Genomic DNA, 20,971 nt, shown 5'->3' on the forward strand with positions numbered 1-20,971 from the left:
ACACAAAACATGTCGTCCACGTACACACAACCGCAAGGTTAACAATTATAACCCATTTGTAGTAACCAGCGACTTCCTAATTCATCACTAGGGTGCGCGTGAGTCACTGTGACGCGTGATTGACGGCATTAGGTCAGATGGCACATTTGGTCCTTTGTCATGGTCCCTACAATTATAATTGAGTTGGAACTTAATGTTTTGTGAATTTATAAGGTAGGAATTGATATATTATATCTCTGACATTTAAGCAACTTTTTGTAAGGAATTCTAACGCTATTTGCTCAAAATTTGAATGTTTATGCTAAATCCGGAGGCAATTATTAGATTAAACCGAAAACAATTAATCCCGCCGGGAATTTTTGTTTTGAAATTATTAGAAGAATTTCGTTTAGTTATATTAAGGCAAACACTATTTTTGCCTCTTATACTCTGTAGGCTCTCAAAGGAAATGGTAGAGGAAGAAACTCTAGAGATGTTTGATAATAAAAAATTGATAACAATAAATTATTACAAGATGAAAAAAATTACCTAAACGGACATCCATCTAACAATACCAACACATGTTAACTTACACACATGTAGGCATAAAATTTGACCCGGATTGTCAATTGATGTTACCTAATTTGTTCAAAAAAATTACATATGGGACGCCAAGGTCCTTCGAGGCGCTAACCAGATAGTCATGTTAGCGCCATTTAATGTAACTTGTACAAACAACGTGCACATGTTGTAGGCATATGGTCCATTGTAAGGAACATCATCTCGGTTATGAAATTTTAACTTCCTACAAGGCATGTGATTGATGAAGGACAGGGGAAGACAAGGCTACTAATATTGTGAAACTGACGAGTTTGTCTGTTAAGAGTTTGCTAATTTCAGGGATTACTGGACCGATCTGAAAAAATCAGCTTTAGCTAGCCAATTTATCGAGGAAGCCCCTAGGCTACTTTCTATCCATGCGCGCATCGCCAGAAACTCCAATTCAGCGCTACTTGACTAAGTACAATAATTCTATTGAAAATAATAGTTCTGAGTGAACAGTGACAGATTCCCGGCGTCAAAACATTTGTCAAGATGTAGGCACAATTTCACATCCCATCTGCAAAATAAATTATTTATAAAATTAAATATCCCAAAATACATGCCAACCTTCGGTTAAGATCCTCGTTAATAGTTACCGGATGAAACCTTTCAAATTAATTATAATGAGGTAAGGCATTTACTTTAAAATTTTAACAAGGTCATATTTTAACTCAAAAATAATTTATTTTTAATAATAACTTACGTACGTACGTAATTTAACCTACATAGGTTTGACAAAAATCTTGCATCACACAGTTCAACTGCATTTCATAATTTAGTACATATTTGGATATCTAAATACATTCTACCTTTGTTAAGTACAGTCAGCGCCAAAAGTCGATGAACAGAATCAAATTGACAAAACACCTGTTCACAATAAAATGCCATAAGTTATAGTCGCAACTAGGAAACAAAATGGACTGTACACCAGAAACTTACAAAAGTCGTTAAACACGAGTATTTCAAAAGTATCTGTGCACTAGTATTCCTAAAGTCGCTGTACACCATCAATCCAAATGTCGCTGAACATCATTGTATCAAAAGTCACTAAACAGCAGTAAATACAAAATTAGGTTAACAAAGTGTATTTTAAATGTTGCCGTGTGTTAATCTACTTTTGACGCTTATGTTGTTCAGCTACTTTTGGGACAGTACTTGCTTGACCTTACTAATGTATGGTAACACGTTAGCATCTATTTCAATAATTTTAACAATTATTTTGGAAATACACTCTTTTGCAAAAAAAACGGGCACCTATGCGAAATCTTACTTTTAAGGACTTTACGTGTATTTCAAAGGGTTTTAATGATTGTAGTATGTTTTTAGCATCAAAAGAGTTAGCCGAGCATGCGTGAGAGTGTATTCTAAATTTGAATTTTGTACAATTGCTAAGAAACTGGTTAAACCTTGTTTTGGACTAATTGCTGGCAGAAAGTTCGTCGGTGTTTTGAAAAGTTTTTGAAGTGATTTTCAGAAAACTGATAATGCAGTTTTAATTAATGATTAATGTACCTTTTTGTTAGATAAAACATTTTTGAAAAACTATGCGTATTTGATAAAATTTTCACCTGCTCTAAATGGGCTATACTGATGATTGATGGCAATGTTAAGAGTTTCGGTATTTTAGTGTAAAGCGTTCTTCTGTTTAGATACTTTAGATATTACACCTACGTGTTTTAAAATATCGCTTTTTCATAATTAAACACTATTTAGAGGAGTATCAGTATATTGGGCTGCGACAAAACCAATTTAAAGTAAGCAGTGCCGATCACAACTCGTCTCCTTTCAGACTTTAACGTTTTTAAAAATCTTGAAACGATCAAATTGGTTTTGTCGCAGCCCAATGTACTGATACTCCTCTAAATAGTGTTTAATTATGAAAAAGCGATATTTTAAAACACGTAGGTGTAATATCTAAACAGAAGAACGCTTTACACTAAAATACCGAAACTCTTAACATTGCCATCAATCATCAGTATAGCCCATTTAGAGCAGGTGAAAATTTTATCAAACACGCATAGTTTTTCAAAAATGTTTTATCTAACAAAAAGGTACATTAATCATTAATTAAAACTGCGTTATCAGTTTTCTGAAAATCACTTCAAAAACTTTTCAAAACACCGACGAACTTTCTGCCAGCAATTAGTCCAAAACAAGGTTTAACCAGTTTCTTAGCAATTGTACAAAATTCAAATTTAGAATACACTCTCACGCATGCTCGGCTAACTCTTTTGATGCTAAAAACATACTACAATCATTAAAACCCTTGTAATACACGTAAAGTCCTTAAAACTAAGATTTCGCATAGGTGCCCGTTTTTTTTTGCAAAAGAGTGTATTTCCAAAATAATTGTTAAAATTATTGAAATAGATGCTAACGTGTTACCATACATTAGTAAGGAAGCAACTGTCCCAAAGTAGCTGAACAACATAAGCGTCAAAAGTAGATTAACACACGGCAACATTTAAAATACACTTTGTTAACCTAATTTTGTATTTACTGCTGTTTAGTGACTTTTGATACAATGATGTTCAGCGACATTTGGATTGATGGTGTACAGCGACTTTAGGAATACTAGTGCACAGATACTTTTGAAATACTCGTGTTTAACGACTTTTGTAAGTTTCTGGTGTACAGTCCATTTTGTTTCCTAGTTGCGACTATAACTTATGGCATTTTATTGTGAACAGGTGTTTTGTCATGTTGATTCTGTTCATCGACTTTTGGCGCTGACTGTACATTCTCTTGTCATATATTAAATCGCTTATCATGCGAAGTATGCAATGATCTCGTTAAAATAAATATCTAGTAAAGTGGTGCACACGAAAATGCTTTCAACTCTTCCTAATATGTTATTTCCGGTAGTTCCATTGTTAGCTCTACGACGGCAGCATAATTTTTGGCTCTGTCCAAAAATGGCCATATTGGGAGCAATGCACCGACTCTAACGTCTGTGTAGAATAGTCTTAACGGGGCGTTATGGATTGAGCACTATTTAGCTGCTGAAAGTGTTTCTTTCATTATTTACAATATTATATTACTTAATGCATAAAGAAATATCGCTTGGACTAGTATATACGACTTCAGATCAAAGGATTCAAAGCAGAAAGACCAAATTCGAGGCCAGCTACGCGCATCTCCAAACACCGCTCGAGGCGTCAAATCAAAATGGTTCTAATTTTCTATTCTAACAAAACCCCCTCGCTCACCGTTACTCATGTGACCTTACTAATGTGACAATGTGACGTTAATACTTTTGTTCTTGTAGCAGAGGCCACTAAACGAGTATTACTTGAAATGCCGCTCCATACCACATTGTGAAAGCTAACGTCTTGTATTTGCATTTGCAAGCGAAATGATTGTTGAAATCTACGTGTTGATGTCCCATTTACCGCGTACGAAATGAAGATTGATTCTAGAAAGCAATAAGTATGAAAAATTTAAGTAAGACTTAATTTTGACAGAAATTTAAGTGAACAGGGAAACGGAACTTTTGGGGGATGCGACCTTTACACGAAACTGCTAGATGGAATGATTGAGCCTACTAACTAAGCACTTTAAACTGAGCATTATATTGGATCGGTGCCCAAAACTTAATAACTTGCTTCTGCTTGAGCAAGCATGAATGGCTGAGAAGAGATATGTTAGATGCTTAAAATTAGCTTCAATTTTCAGGCACAAATAGCTAGTAAGACAGCTGAAAAAAAACGATGAGCATATTAGAAAAACAGTAAACTGATGGTCCTTCAATACAAGCACAAAATATGCACGAAGTACAGGACCAAATATACGTAACAATGTGCAAAACTATCAAACCGACCTTGACACTCGACCTTATCCTGATAACCCAATTGTAATCGAGTTTCCTGTAATTCAAACAAAACGTATTTTGCAGCGGGAAAATCTATATGAAGTAAAATTAATAAATAATGACGTCCAGACAGATTGTCGTCCACGCATATAGTGTACAAGCATTTCCGCAGACACAGGTGCACTATTTCTTCTCTCTCATGGTGACGGGACGGCAATCCGACACGACCGGAGAGAGAAAAACTGCGTTAACCCGATGGTTAATCTAAAAGCAAGAACCTTCAATGGTTATTCTTGTTACAATTCCCAGTTGTGATTACTCAGAACCGTATCATCGGCAATAAAGTTGTGCCGTGGGAAGGCAGGTCTGTCGGTTTCAAACTTTTAACTAGTCACTGAACATGTGTTCCGAGTTCCGCGTAGGGTCGTAAAACTTGAGCAATGTTGGCAAATTATCATTATTGAAGAATGGTATTTCAAGTTTACAGTAAGAGGTAGATTATGAAACGATCTTGACGGGCCTAGATTGAACCAGCTTAGGAATGGAATCTTAATATCGGACAGAGAAGCTAATACTGATCTTGTCCATATTATTGGAAAATAGAGAAATTGAATTAGACAACTTGTTTCAATAAATGAAAACTTTTTAAAATATGGTGTATATGTTATGGTGGCGAAGATGGATGTATGGATATCAATTATTTAAATATTTGCCGATATGTACTAATTCTAGTGAGTAAAGCCCGCTAAAAAGTTGTTAAGTAATCTTCACAGATATTACATACAAGTTCACCTAACTTTTGACCATGAAAGCAGTGACGTATCACGTATGTTTACACTAGGATTGCATAACCCAGTGTATGAAGATGCAAAACACCGGTCTGGTATCAACAGTTGCTAAATATACTTCTGCTACATAAACCGCTTCAGCGAATTGCATGTGGATTGTAGCCCCGACAGATACACGTATTTTGAGTTGTATTTGTTTGAATTTCCGTCACTGTCTGCTAAAACGGAATAAAATAATTGAAAAATGATTACTGATCGTGAAAACTTTTTGGATTGAACTTTGTTAAACATCGAAAAAACACTGAATGCTTCCCAAGGATGCAATAGATAGGCTTGTTGCAGTTAAAGATTTATCTAAAGCGTTTAAATTTCCTATTTTATATCTCCAAAGAGTTTGGAACCTTGTAAAGCAAGTTTGGTCCTACCTCTCTGGTACGTGCGGATGGGCAAGAGAGCGTACATAAGGACCGGTTGCTATTTGTTCTAGCCGATAACACAAGGCTTACGACCATCCTATAGTGACGTACCCCTTATACATACAAGCTTAAATCTTCACGGTAAGAAGTACAAGCGTAGGAGTATCAATTTATCAGTGTGTACTCCTTACATTTCTGCCAACACGAGCTCCCTACCTACGCTGAACGTAGTCCAGGTTAAGGTTAGAGAAACTCGATTTTAGGCGGCTCATTTGTACACGCACGATTAAATACATACACAGAGCTGAATTACCTTTAAAACAATAAAAAATAAGTAGGTATGTACAAGATATGTGTGCCAGAAACGATCAGAACTCGAAATTACGGATGCGCTTGGGCCTACGCAATCCGAATAAAAGGACCAAATACCAAATTTGGGAAAGTTCAGAGACATTCGGTCGCACCTTTGAGTTTGTTTTGTTACACTTAATCATTACTTAATTACAAGAATCTACAGAAAAATATTTACAATAACTAGTTTTATAGTTTCTACATAAACTTTCTTACATCAAATAACACAGCTTACGACATTTGCACACGAAATTCGAGTGTATCTAGAAATACATCATGAAATTATGACTAGACGCTACAGACAATATAAACTTCAATGTTCTTGTTTATATACGTAACCATTTTCACGCAAAATTATTAGTATACATTCACAAACGCAATACACCATGCGTGTTAGTATCTGTTAAAACACTATTCGAACGCAATTTGCTTGGCACCCGTTCAGAATACATGGAATACCATAAGAACTATCCTTTGATAGATAGTTTCATGACTACAGCAATATTTGGCTAAGATATTTAATTTTCTTATGCCAACGATTACATTGCATCTTAGTCATCAAAAAATTATGATACATTTAAATAAAATATAATTTAGTGTAACGCTTTGGCCTACAGTACCGTATAAATCTAAAATCTTGAAACCAATCTACTCCGGACTAAGGGCCAAGCAAATATAGAACAATCTGGAATGATTTAGAATATTTCACTAACTGTCTTGCAGTGTCCAAGAATTCTGTGATATGTGAACTCCGAGATTCCAAACAGGCACGCCGAAGTGCTCCTTCAGACAGGAGCTGTTGCTGTTCTTCATCGTCTCGACTAACATTTTGGAAGTCTTTCCAACATTCTCATTACGTTTGAGGAACGCTGCTATGTCCAGTCCGCAAGTCTCATTGACTGCTTTTCGACATTCCGCAGCAGCATAAGGGTTGAGTTTGCCATCACTTTGGACGGCTGCACTGCAGACTTCGTTGATCAGCTCCAGGACAGCCATGTCCGTGTCGAATAGAACCTCGCAGCATCCTGTTGAGTGTATTAGTGGGAACATATTCATGGTTGACATAGGGTCACCATTAAAGCTGCCATAGTGTTAAATTAATTACTAAAGTTGACACATCTTGATTTGGTAAATCATAGTACTTAATTTATTTCACAGAGCATAATACAGAGCATAGTCTATTGATTATTTTATAAAAATAATACCTATCATATGAAAAAACAAGGTAATAAAGGATTTCATAGAAGTAATAAAGTTCTATAATTAAAGGGAATATGAATCAATCAGTATACTATTCCACAAAGTGCACACTACATGTAATGGAATAAATAAATAATTTTAATACTGATAGAGATATAAATATTTGATTCATAATTTATTGTAAGTTTTATGTGATTAATCTCGATTAAACCATGTCCTAGCGACATATTTTTATTTTAATAAATGTGTTGTCTTCTGACGATTTGTGCATTGCGATTAAAACATGCTTTTAAATTCTTTAACTATTTTTAATCACAAGAAGCAAATTTATCATGACCGTAAATAAATATTGATATTTTTCAATTTAAATTGCAAAATATTATGAGCAAATAATACTGTTATCAAACTTCTGTGTTTTTTATCAAATTACTATACTAATTATTGCATGGTTTTCCTGTCATATTGTTTAAAAGTTATAACAATTGTTTTTTATTGTATTCTGAACAATTCCTGGAACTATGGGATGATATGCAGAGCTGCCTATGGGCTTATGATTATTATGCATTTAATTAAAACCCTGTAGGTAACAAAATATTTCTTTTAGGGGCTGACTTCTTTTAGGGATAGTGTTTTATCTGCTTGTGTATTATATTTTTACTGAAAATATTATTTGTTAAGGTTGAAGTTTTTATATTTAAAATAAATATTTAGATAGTATTGCTTACAGTAAGGTGGACCCCCTGTAATATTGTAGGAATATAGATCTTATCATAGCTTTCAATGAGATAATAATCACAAATCAGTAGGAGTAGATATAATCTATTGTGTAATAATTATCTATTACCACTGCAAAATTATGACTAAATAATTGAATATGCAATCTTTTATGATGGTAATTATTCTTGTGTACATGCCAGTACCACATTCCAATCAGATCTTTCGTAAATATTAAATGCGCAGAGTCAACAGCTGGACCGCGACGTATTTGCACACCAGTGCCTCGTCTTGTGAACTGCAAATATAACTTTATCGTGCGATTTCACTCGCCAAAAACTCTTATAAACATTTTATATAACCCGAAATATGACATCAGCTGTAACCAAACGTGTTACAGTGATAATTCCACAGCCGTAACCGGCGTATAATTAGATTATAATCATCGTATAGTGCGCTAAAGCGCTCGCTTTCGTCACAGCATCCAGCGATATTGACATTGAGCTTGTGTTAAAAATACCGACATTACCTGCCTCCCGGTCGAACTTGTTCGGCTTGAGCTGCTCCCGACTGGGGCCCAGGACCAGCGGCGACAGGATCCTAGGCCACAACACAGCGAAACACCCAACAACAATCACAAGTACGAACATCGTCTTCCGCGGACCCAACACCTCCTCGTTCGCCATTCTGTCGTCGTGTTTTCGTATCGTTTCGTCACGCACGTTCACAGCCGGTCGCACTCTACGGGAACATCGTCGTGTGTGATATAAATAAAGATTTTCGTCCCACGTCCCGCCCGTAAAGAAAGCGCGCAATGACAGCTGTCAGGCGCGCCCTCTCCCGGCGAAACGTTACGGGAGCGATCCGAATTTTCTTCGTTACGGGAGCGTCCGCAATTCTTCAATCTTCATTCGCAGAAAGCCGGTGGATTGAGCTGGCTCGAAGTGACACAGCCGTATACCAACATCAAACAGCTATGCCGACTTCTTGCCTTCCCAGCCACCGGCTCGGCTTGTTCTGGCGTCCAAGTCCCAGTGTACGGCATTGCAGTTCAAATATTGACAGAGTGAATTAACGTTTGCCAGGCGAGCGTGGCGCTCGGTGGGCAGAACTCCGAACAATATGCCTGGGCGCGGAGGCGGCGCCGGCTAATAACCCGTCCCCACCGCGATGAGGACTACACGCGCCCAGATGAATACTAATTAGACACTTTGTGTAGGTACTCGTCGTTAGACTACCACGACCATGCCTGAGGAAAAAGTTTGTATGCCCAAAGGGCTGTATCTTTCCTGATGTTCGCCACATGTGAGCCTGATTTTAAGTAAGTATTTTTGTGAGCGTTGCGCCTACACACGCAACAACCGATATGAAATCGGGTCACAGTATGACATACTAGTCATTTGTTGTTAGGTAGCTAATATAAAACTTACTGTATTGCGGAAAACATGAATTACTTATTTACGTACACTACCTGTGTAGTTTACATTCACAAATCATAGGTTTTATGAATGAATGGATTTCTAGGTAATGCTTATGTTCACGCTAATTTTGCATTAACTCTGCATATCTCTACAAAATTATAATAAAGGTACCTACATCTTTTGGAAGGCAATTAACCGAATTGCTGCATTTCAGACAAAACTTTGAATGAACCTGATCCACAAGATTCTTAAATCCTACTAGGTAATAAACCAAAAGCAAACACGTTAAGAATTTCTATCAAGGCAATGTTTGCTGAATAAAAATAATAAAAGTATCTCGTTAGAAAACGGGTTGACAAGTTTTGGCCCAAAATATTAACCTTTACAATGACACTGTTATGAGTCACACCCGTTTAAGATAAGCTTAGGAAATCTCGGCTCAATGCAAACATAATATGTATACCTGCATGCTATACAGATACGGTCAGCAAACATGACTTTTTCTGTTATTTTGCCGGTAGCTTTGGGGGCGTTTTATCGTCATTACAAGCTTGGAATTAGCAAGGAGTGTAGTTATGACTTAAAAAATTGACTAAGCTACATCATAAACTGACGAAATGTACTAAAAATACCCTTAAGCGTACATGAAAATGGGTTTACAGATTTCTATGTTGGCATATGTAGTTAGTATTGCGAACATCTCCACCTCACTGCTGTTTCTTAAAAACAAGCAAAAATTAACTGAGTTAAGAAGAAATAAGTAATTATTCTAAACACAACACCATCTAAATCACTTTAAGTAGTCTGGCTGGTTAGAATTATGTGATAATAAATGTCAAAACCTTTAGTCTAAACCATTGACATAGTCTAAACGTCCGAAAAATAGGCGTTTCTCTCGTATGTACCGACATCTCGTACCCAATGATTAAGATGTTGCTGGCCGTACAACGATTTATATGTGAAATCTTTAGAAAACTCAAGTTCATTTTCAGCATATTTTGCCAGCCAGCTGTCCTACTAAATAAAGTGGAAAAGATTCAAGTATAGTTAAATTTCAGGAACCCTGTAGATCCGACAATGCCGCGTACCTATTAGGGGGCATGATTTTAATGTTGTTACACACAATTTACTCTCTATTAACAACTTTTGGCTTGTACCTACCATAAACTTAAGCTGGGATAGACTTTTAGGATTATTTTAATTTAGTTGATAAGAGCATTCTAGGAGTTCAACAGGGTTCAACAGTAGGTAACGTACCCATGTGTCTGTCATTCTGTCAATAGTCAGTAGCTAATCTACGATGCAGACTTCAAAGCTGAAGAGGTCTGCCTGTGTTGGTTCTTCTAAATGCTATTTGTATACCAGGCAAGTCACTTCTCAGTAACTTAAAAAAAAACCTCAACAAAAACAGCTATCAAGCGACATCGTTTCGTCACCTTTCACACGGAAGGAAGAACAACAAAACTTAAATGTGAATCACGCGCAGGATACGCGTTAAGAAATATAAACTATCAAACGGAAACCAGCCAGGATATCCTTTTTATTTATGGTATGCTGTCTCCTTAGCATCCAGACGCACTTATAACGCCTTACCTGGCAGAGTTCAGCGGGTACCGGCGGCCATTTTGAAAAACTTGCGCGTACGTCGTTTCCTGCGACGAAATGGTACGCTACCTACCCATTGTTATATGGGAGGGGATGCGTGTGACATGAATACATATTGAAATAATGGTTTAACTGTCGAATTAAAAAAATATGTAGGCCCTACAGCAGTTGGAAGGTTGGAAGTTTTTTTTCATAGATCCTTTGGTAAACTAAACACAGATACTGACGTGCAAGATTTATTGAGTACTTTTCAACGAGTAGGAACTTTGTTTTGGGCAATTAATTTGCTAAGGGACACCCGAATACTGGTCTTGAATAATGATTCAATAGTTTTTGTTTAAAGTACCTATCCTATCCGAGTAATTTTCCGAAGAAGTCCTGAATAACTTGTATGGTCATTCCACGTGGTTAAAGATAGACTAAGATGCTAGAAAGATTTATCAATTTCACATTTTTGGCGCTTTTTCAGTCATATGCATAGGAGTATTGATTGTAATTGACTGAAAGACCTTAACCAATTTTTGTTTTGCTTCTCATAAAGCAGCTATCTAATCTTTAAACACGCCGAAATTCAATAGCTATACCGCCTCTTTTTGAAACCAAACAGTACGCCTCTAAGTTCTAACGCTTAATTTGAATGGTGCCTCGCATGAATGGACTCCACTCATACTCATTAGAATCGTTTAGAGGGCCTAATTATACGATTAGTGAGTCATGATTTTGTTACATCATTGGCTCATTCATCATCCGCCTACGTCCTGCGTGGCTACTTTCATCTATAGGTACCTACGAAGGTATCTATAGTACACTCTAGGATTACGGGTCATGGTTCCTTCAATCTAATTACGACAAACAATAATATTCTGTTGATCACCCTCTCTTACAGAAACTTAATAATCTGAAAGTATATTGTATCTGAAAGTATGTTGTATTTATGTAGGTAGCTGTTAAACCATTTTTTTGCAACTGTGAAAGAGTTTGTTCCTTGTTAAGTTCATAGAGTATGGTGCGGCAGCATTTGTTATGTCGACCCAATTTCACCGACAATATTACCACGTCCATATTTTCATAAAACCACTGTTTAGTTTACCTTGAAAATTTAACATGAAGTTCATAGTAAACAGTTGTTACCTATAAGTAATCGGACGCTTATGCTGTGAGGCTAATTAGGTTGAAACTTTTCTGCCAAAGGTAGTTGGACGGTAGGTACTTTTCAGGTGTAGAGGTTTAGCATGCGTCTTAACCGCCCATTACCGAAGCAACTCATTTACAGGCGCACTTTACTGAGAACAGATAAATTCGAAAATCAGAATCGCTTCCCAGTATCCCAACAGGAAAAATTTATAATTTAATATCTTCAAGTACCGAGGGCAAATTCATGTACTATAAAGGGTACCTCAGAAGTAGGTACCTATTGCAATCTATCAATTTCTTGTTTGATTTTGATTACTAGAACCTTTTCTAGGCTAACAGCAAAAATACTTTCTTGTTTGGATATTTATGTCTATGCTCTTTATAACATTAAGGTAGCTGCTGACTCCACCACTTTGTTACATACTTACAATCCCTCTGATATTAGTTGAAAAAAACGTTCCTAAAACTCTTAAGAAGTAGGTGAAACATTTCTAATAAATAATGCCTAATAATAAACAGGTACATCGCTAGCAAGGATCTACATAACTCTTGAAGCTTTTTACGAAACAATATTTCGCCACTGTTAAATTATCATGCCCTAAGTTCGTCGCGTGCGCATATTTTCGCGTGCCGCCGCCATTGTGGTGGCTGAACGACGCGACGTGAATGCTCATGCGCATTGGTGTTGATTGTGGATATACGGGCGTTGGTTTTGAACGAAGCTTTACATTTTCTTTAGGAATAATGCAGAGAGCAGTAGAAAAAATGTCTTTTACGAGTTGGAGGAATGGATATGCATTTGAATCGATCTAAAAAAAAAAGTTTGCTGTAATGAAAAATCTGTAGATATAAACCTTGAAGTCAACTAAGAAACTTTTTACTAAACATTTTACTTGGAAGAAGATACTTAGGAAAATCCGGGCAAAGAACAAGAGCCCGAATATTAGGATTGAGGGTAATTTAATGTGATGACATTATCCAAATATTCTGCGATTCCTTTTAAACTGCCGCATGCCGGGCCGTATGTTTTCAAAAAACACCCCACGTGAACGCGCTCGCATACAACATGCTACCGTTGGTTAACGTTGCGAAAATACACCCGAAGAATTTTCATTCAGTGCACTCTCGCTCGCGAAATTAAGAAAGTGTTATTCAAATTATTGGGAATGAACTACTTATTTTAAATATTAATTTCTTTATGAAAATCGGTAACCCAGACTTGGTGACTCTAATGCTTAGAATAAAATGTTTTTTCTTTAGAAGAAAATGACATATCTATTTTTCTGTCGCACTATAAACTTGCGCAGTACAGACAGCTTTGCACTGATGCCGTTAGAAAAAAGTGCATTTTACATAAATTATAAGTAAACTTCACTTCTCTCCGGTTTTAAGTCTGTAGGTACCCAAGCTAACCATCGATACAGATTTTTTTCCCGATTCAAACGAACTCAAATGAGTGCAATATCTAACACGTGATTTTAAACAGCATTTCAGACAACTGTATCACTAGGTATTTCGTAACAAAAGCCTCATATTCAAGGCCACACATTTTAGCAACGAGTCGTCAATGGGACGAAGCGGCTGCTAAATGAAACGTCACGACTGAAGATGGGTCCATTAAAGAAATTCAAGCTTTGAAATCTGTTTTATTTACTGGCTAGAGGCAGTTTTTGGCATTATATCTTAGTAGATGTAAGCTGCCTAGCTTTTTTCCAACTAGGTATGTCATTGTTGTATATATAGAGGGTTGTATTGCAGGCAGCTGAGTTCCAGCGCTTAACGTGGAGCCTGTATTCTTAATTTCAGAATGCCTAAGCACATGTTAGCAGCAAAACTGGGTAGATCAAACACTGGTTTGTTCTCGAGTTACATAAGAAAACATTCCAAAGAGTTAGTACCTATCTGTTTCCGAGTATGTGTTTATTGCTAGATTTATTGCTTCTAACAGCTATAATACACATTCAGAATACTATTAACGAAGGGCCCGGCCATATTCACAATACTTTTAGCTATCAAGCAGACAATCACGATATTTCCATTACGCATTAACGATGGAAGGAAGACAATATTTCTATGAGCGCTCCTATTTAAGTAATGCAACCATGTGTATTGAATCGAAATTGCATCGCAAGGAATATAACGACACCAAATTTGTAAAGAAACCCATTGTAGCCACAGTGGGCAGTCGATTGACAATTGACATTCGTTTTCCATAATTGAACAACGTCTATTGGTCATCGCACGTCGCCGCCATTTTCATATTAGTATGCGAGCCGCGTTTCCCGCCAAAGACATTCGTGCCGCGCCCAACTCCTCAATAGAAAGAATCATGATGAAGGAATTTATGTTCATTTTGTGTACGCGACAGCGTATGATAAACGATGAATAAATAATAAGCGTTTCTAGGTATGACGGCAAATACCTGATCGGGTTTAAAGCAAGTACCTGTGAGGTTTATGTTATATGCACGACATTGTTCTCTTTTTCAAGTCATTTACAACCTTCTAATCAGGAACTTTTACTATTTAACAACTAGATTTACGTAAACAAGTAATTTGTAGTTCAATCAGCTGTGATCGTTACTTGAGAGTACTCGTGACTGTGTAACACAGCCAATAAAATAAACATCGGACGTAGCATTTCTCACGATTACCCAACCGGTACAGTTTTACGAGACCTTACTATCAGTCTGCCGAAGCCCTTATGCCATATGGTGTGAATTTCGTTCATAAACGATTTTTTCTGTTGACCACAATAATTCTGTTTATTATTGAACGGATTTGATAATGTCATTACTGTCAAAATGACAGTAGAAATTTGCATATTCCAAAGAGGATTGCTTTTCTCTTTTTAACAGGCAGGAAATCAAGTTTGCTGTTTCAACTTAATGCTTAAGATACGAAAAAACTGAAAACTTGACAGCAAAATAAAAAACAAAGATTTCTTTACTCTCAATTCCTTCTTCCGATTGTGATTGTTTAATTTGCTCGCTCAATGATTTAATATCCAAGATGCAGGACTTCACGAGTTTGAACATAATATTTATAATAAGTGGTGGAGTGTTGACTTTTGTGATTCTCTTCATCTTTGCCAAGAGACAAATAACAAGGTTCGCCCTTCGGTCTAGGCGAGGCCCTCACATCCCTATCGGAACTGATGCCAAAAAAGTAAGTCTTTGCAGTCTAATTAACCATGGGATTTCATTGGTCAGAACTATATTACTCTTTAGTTTCGGAGGCCTGTAATTAGAGGGTGGGGAGTATAAATTTCTCAAATTATGGTAGATTTTGGTTTCCATTTGGTTAACTAGTCTTTGTGAAAATGGGTCATTCAGTCCTAGTCTTTTGCACATCCTTAGCTACACTCTGATCGAGGCCTTAAGAAGGCCTAAATGAAATAAATAATTTGATTTGAGATAGTGTCATACTATGAGATTGTAGTTCCAGACTATTAAAGATACAAGCAAACAACAATACTGGTATATGGTTAATGTTTGATGTTACGAAACACAGATAAATGATTCTTGTCAAATTCCAGTGTCTCAAGAAGGAGCTAGAGCGTCGCATAGAAGCTGTGCCTCGCATAATGCACGAGCCACGACTGCTGAGCACGGAGCCCTCGCACTACATCCTGGAACCTCAACAACCTTATCACTACCGGTTCAGAGCTGTGGATGATGTTAAGACTCTTGGTAAGAATTCTCTTCATCATAGCTTCATAAGATGTTTATGGTGACACATAATATTTAAAAGATAATGTTTATTCTTCTTAATGTAAGCTACATACAATGATACACTGCCAAAAGCATCCATTATCTTCTGGTCAAGTCAGGTGCTCAATGAAACTGGTAGATTATTAACACCCACTGTGTTAAGCCTAATTTTGTTAAACTGGGCTACTTAGTACATACTTTTGGATTATGGTGCAAAAGGTGGTATACACTTTTTTTTCTACACTACTCAATCAAATGATTGGTAAACTATCAATGTTCAGTTAACTTATTATGTACTACATACTTTTTATGTTATCCCAGGCATATAAATCAGCTCAGGAGAAAATAAAAGATTCTGATGAAATAAATACCTCCTTTTAGGGAAGTCAGTCAAATAATAGCAAATTATGCATTGTGTCGTGTCAAACGAGTCTGAAGCGCAAAAGTATCTATTGCATGGCCCCAATAATATATAATAAGTTACCAAATGCTTGGAAAGACTTAAGCACACCAATGTTTAAGAGAAAGTTACGCCAATTTTTAAATGATAAAATTTATTATACTATATCAGATTTCTTAGCAGAAAAATTATAATTTGTATGCATAAATGTTTAATTGTAAAATTAGTAGTAAGTTAATTGATCTCATATAATATTGTGATTATAAATAATAGATTAATAGTAGGTAATAATGTTTATAATAGTAGATAATAATGTTTGCATGCCGAATGGTAAAATATGGCTGAACTTTATAATTATAAGAATTTTTGTATACCCATATTTGCAAAATAAAAATATTCTATTCTATTCTATTCTATTCTAAATATTTTGATGATCAATGTTACAGAGGAGGAAATAGCTCGCCAAGATCCAGGCCTGCGCCGGCATCCAAGAGAGTCACTCCGTGCCTTCCTCCTGTCATCTCTCGCCGCCCCCCTCGATGGGCGCGGTCAGAAGCTGGTGCATCAGTTCTGTGACACCTACGAGTTCGCCAGGCATCACCCTGGGGAGTTTGGAGAAGATGAATACACAGCGTATAGTAGACTGCTGTTGAAATTGTTAGATGCGTGAGTGATTTTCGATTTTGTTATTATTTTGTTGTTCGTCAGTCCAACTAGATGCTGAGCTGAAACCTAGTTTTTTACATAGACCTTGGTAACCCAGACATCTGAATTATTATTTTTTTAAGTTTCTTTTCTATGCTTTCCTGGAGAGGGTCTCTCTCACTCAGCAAAAAGTTTCTTTTTTTCAAAGCAGCGTGCAGCATTAACAAACCTTAAGGGTATGTTACAAGCCATCCAATTAAACTTTTCTCTACAATTTCAGCAGCAGATACGGGCAAGCGCCGCAGTTGAACGAATGCAGCATCACGGTTCCCCAGTGAGTGCGTCAGTGAGTGTAGTAGTGAGTGTGTTGTCTGTGCAGAGCGCGGCTGCTGGGCCGCGTGGGCGGGTGCGTGGGCGGCGGGGGACGCGCGTCGCCGGTGCGGCGCGGGCGCCTGCTGGACGCCGCGCGTCTGCGCCCGCTGCCAAGGCACAACAACCTGCCGGCTGCGCTGCATAAGCATTATACTGCCTTAGAGGTTTGTGTCTGTTTAGATGGTGGTGGCCAGTTTCAGTATTTTGGAGTAGTTTTAGCATCGATTATTGTTTAATTTAGTATTTTATTTTGTAATTATTATTATTTGATGTATTTTTCGATTATATATTATATGTATTTTATTTATTTATTTTGTATTTATTGCATAAAAAAATGTATTTCTAATCCCTTATCCTAATCCTGATCCTAACACTGATAAAACAGCACCTACCTAAAATTGCAGCACTGTATTGAAATAAAAAAATTGCAGATTTAGCACAATTTGTTTTCTTACCTGCAAATAAACCCCTTAACAAACATACATCGTCATATTCTACCCAAAAAATTACCACCTCTTTATTTATTCCAGAACATGCCAATAGACTCAAAACTGGAGGACGAGATCATCAGGATCCCAGTAAAGAGTCCTACCGAGCCGCTGGTGAAGGCGCCGGCAGACGAGACGGCCGTCTGAGCGCGGCTGCAGCGCCACCCCGCGCAGACGCTGTGAGGTGAACGTTGCTACGTCATCGGTGATTAGTGAATGGTGAACAGTTTAGTGAGTGGTGATGAGTGGGCTGTAGTGATGTTAGGTTTAGGTGCAATATTATATGTAACAAATATATTTAAAGGCATTCAGGATATTTCTAAATACATAAGTAATTGGTGATAATAGACAATGGTGAACAATGAACAGTCCCACCAATTAATGGTTATATTGAACAGTTGATGAACAATTTGATAGTGAATGGTGATGACAGCATATGTCAGTGCCAAAGGGAGTGATGATGTGTCTGGTGAAAAAACAATGAATTAATATTTTTATAAGTGAAATGGAACACTTAATATTTATTCAAAACAGTGAAAGATGAGCACTACTTTTAATTATGCACAATAGTGACTGGTGATGGTAATGATAGTTGAATTGTAAAAAAAATATTCGATTTAAAACTGAATAGAAATACTCAGTTAGACTTAACACAAAGAGTAGTAATCAGTGACATTCCATAAAAACATTGCAATTTTCACATTAAACTAACAGTGTAGTACGAAAAGAATTTAGTGTAAAAATTACATGAAAACGGACAATTCGAGAACGAAACTTAAGAGTATGAAATGAAACTTAGGTATGTGATTGAACTTCTTATGCACCAAAATAGTGACTGGTGATAATAGTAGAGTGGCTAAAAATATGCGATATAATTAAAACTGAATAAAAAACTTTGTTAGCAGTGGTAATCAGTGACATTCCATAAAGACATTTAGCAATGACTGTAATTTTGCGCGATATTGATGAAGTGAAATATTTAATAAACTAAGAGAATTCTACGAAAATGGACAATTTAAAAAAGTGATATATACCATTTATGTAAATGAGATTAATGTGATTGAACTATTTCCTCAGAATATTTTACGCATTTTGGTGCGATATTTCGCATTTATGAGTGGTGAGAATAGTGTGAACTATGAAAATACTTTATAACATGTGCAAAGAATACAATAAAATAAATAAATATGGTATGTACCTGTCTTTTTTAGAACTTATAATGTCTGATACATTATTAAGTTAAAGTGAAGGAACTGTACCTAATTATAGGTATTAAGCCTAATTAATTGGTGATGATAATAGTAAAAGATGAACAAAGTGGTGGGTGATTGTAACACTTGACAATATACACTCATAGTGAAAAGTGAACTGTTGTTGGTGAAGACTTTGAATGTATTTATTAATTTATAAATGTAATATAATAATTTTATACCTATCATGGGCGTAGCCAGCTTTGGGCTCAGGGTGGGGCAGCAGTCAACCTATCCCCCGGAGGAAGGCGGGGGCCCTCCGATTTTTTGTATCTTGAGCCGTTAATCTCAAACTTGTTAATCTCTTAATTTGAGAGGTTTATATTTTCAGAGACAAAAAATAAACAATCACACACAGGAAAAAAGCCAAAAGCAAGGGCAGATAGTTTCTGAATATGCGAGCGAAGCGAGCGCGAAATTTTTATCGGATTTAAACCAAATATTACATAAAATTTAGCCCAAACGTACTTAACTATTTGTTTGTTGAGACATGCAAAAATGAGGGCATATATTTTCTGAAAACGCGAGCGAAGCGAGCGCGAACTTTTCATCGGACTTAAACCAAATGTTACGCAAAATTTAGCCCAAACGTAGTTAACTTTTTGTTTTTTGACAAACACAAAAATAATATAGTTTCTGAATACGCGAGCGAAGCGAGCGCGAAATTTTAAAACCAAAAACTACGTAAAATGTTGCCCAAATATATATTTTCATGAATGGGGGTCCCCCCAGACGGTACTAGGTACGACACACCCGATTTACGTCTATATGAAAACCCCGTCGCTCGCATAGATAAGTCAATAAAAATAAAGGTAGATAACTATACGTTATCTACCTTTATTTTTTGCAACGTCGCGCAGCTAAGCTTCGCGAACCACTTGGAATGCCTCCAGGGACCACCAGTGGTCCGCGGACCACCGGTTAATAGCGAGCGCGGTTTTTACACTAGGATAAAATTGCATTTCCGAAATTTTGATCACATCTCCTTTAATGCATTATTTGTTGGATTAGATGGACGGCTCGGCTCGCTACGCCACATAGCACCTTTTCTTTTAGGGAATATGGCTCGCTTTCAAATGACGCGCGCACCGCGCACTTGCGGGAACTCGAGCGTGCATTTTGTTTCGATCGCGCTCTTTTCAAAGTCGAAATTTTTTTTGTGCAATAATTTACGGATATTACATATGATTGTTGATGTTGTTAGTTAGAGTTAGTAAAAAAAACATTGTTTAATCAGACACCTTATAGGTCAGACCCAGGGCCTAGGGTGGGGCAAGTGCCCCAGCTTGCCCCAGTGTGGCTACGCCCATGATACCTATCAATGTAATCAATGTATGGTGTTTAGAAATGTGTATCAATAATTTATTGCTTGCAATCTATGTATTGTACAGCACTTATAAAAAGAATCTTCAACTGTCTATATTTCAAATCCTTTGATATTGTCGTAAATAAAATATTATGTGAATGTATCGAACTATTGACCATAGAATTGTATCATAAAGATAAATATTGTTTTCGTACCTATAGTTTTTACCTATGGAAATTAGTTCCAAACTAAGCCTCATCAAGAGGCTTCATTTTAATCAGCTGTGGGAAATAGTTCCCGTGGGTCGCGGGTGAAATCGCGCTAGGGATTTAGTTGTTGTGTAAATCTATTTCTTTAAAGGTGCGTACGGATTGCGCGTACCCTGGTACGCGTACTCAGTTTACGCATATCCGGAACGCCTAGTCCATACCTGCAGCTACGCGTTCACTCTTGGGGTACGCGTACCGCGCGAGCCAACTCGCAGCGCGAGCCGTCAGTCGGTTTTTGGTCGCGCGTCAAAGAGGACGCACGCGGCCGGCTACGCTATATTTGGACGGTAAAATGAATAAACACGCGTGTTCTTGTCGGAGTCATGGCGAATGACTGGGGCTCGCGGAGCGCTCTGGATCGATTGACCTCGCGTACAGGTTCGCGGCGCTCCGTACAGGAGCTGTACGCGTATCCAATGTACGCGTGGACAGTGTTTCCCAACTACGCGTAACACAGGAACGCGCTATCCGTACGCACCTTAACATATCAGATTATGATCCAACTAA

General features: G+C 37.1%; 2 protein-coding genes across 7 annotated transcripts in view; one reads left to right on the top strand and one right to left on the bottom strand.

Annotated features, from left to right (window-relative positions):
- Window positions 1-8,961, bottom strand: part of LOC110379952 (resistance to inhibitors of cholinesterase protein 3) — a 31,727-nt gene extending 22,766 nt beyond the window's left edge. The window contains exons 1-2 of one of the 6 annotated variants that reach the window (XM_064038225.1): window positions 8,392-8,957; window positions 6,662-6,973 (exon numbers count right to left, since the gene is read on the bottom strand). In XM_064038225.1, coding sequence (XP_063894295.1) covers window positions 6,662-6,973; window positions 8,392-8,548 — 469 coding nt within the window. In that variant the 5' untranslated portion in view covers window positions 8,549-8,957. Of the gene's footprint in view, window positions 1-6,661; window positions 6,974-8,391 lie in introns of all 6 variants that reach the window. The other 5 variants (XM_064038222.1, XM_064038223.1, XM_064038226.1 and 2 more) reach the window with 5 other exon arrangements.
- A 5,970-nt stretch (window positions 8,962-14,931) lies between these two features.
- On the top strand, window positions 14,932-20,906 carry LOC110379974 (protein C1orf43 homolog). The gene is made up of 5 exons (XM_064038129.1): window positions 14,932-15,189; window positions 15,560-15,713; window positions 16,581-16,800; window positions 17,159-17,315; window positions 17,682-20,906. The coding sequence occupies exons 1-5, from the start codon at window positions 15,034-15,036 to the stop codon at window positions 17,784-17,786; spliced, it is 792 nt and encodes a 263-aa protein (XP_063894199.1). The 5' UTR covers window positions 14,932-15,033; the 3' UTR covers window positions 17,787-20,906.
- The last annotated feature ends 65 nt before the right edge of the window (window positions 20,907-20,971 follow it).

Source organism: Helicoverpa armigera, chromosome 15, assembly GCF_030705265.1.
Source record: "Helicoverpa armigera isolate CAAS_96S chromosome 15, ASM3070526v1, whole genome shotgun sequence".
In the NCBI taxonomy this organism is placed as follows: Eukaryota; Metazoa; Arthropoda; class Insecta; order Lepidoptera; family Noctuidae; genus Helicoverpa; species Helicoverpa armigera.

Coding starts and splice junctions, on each gene's coding strand:
- LOC110379974 (XM_064038129.1), top strand. CDS start 15,034: ATGCAGGACTTCACGAGTTTGAACATAATATTTATAATAAGTGGTGGA. Junction 15,714..16,580: donor GGATGATGTTAAGACTCTTG/GTAAGAATTCTC, acceptor TCAATGTTACAG/AGGAGGAAATAGCTCGCCAA. Junction 17,316..17,681: donor AGCATTATACTGCCTTAGAG/GTTTGTGTCTGT, acceptor TATTTATTCCAG/AACATGCCAATAGACTCAAA.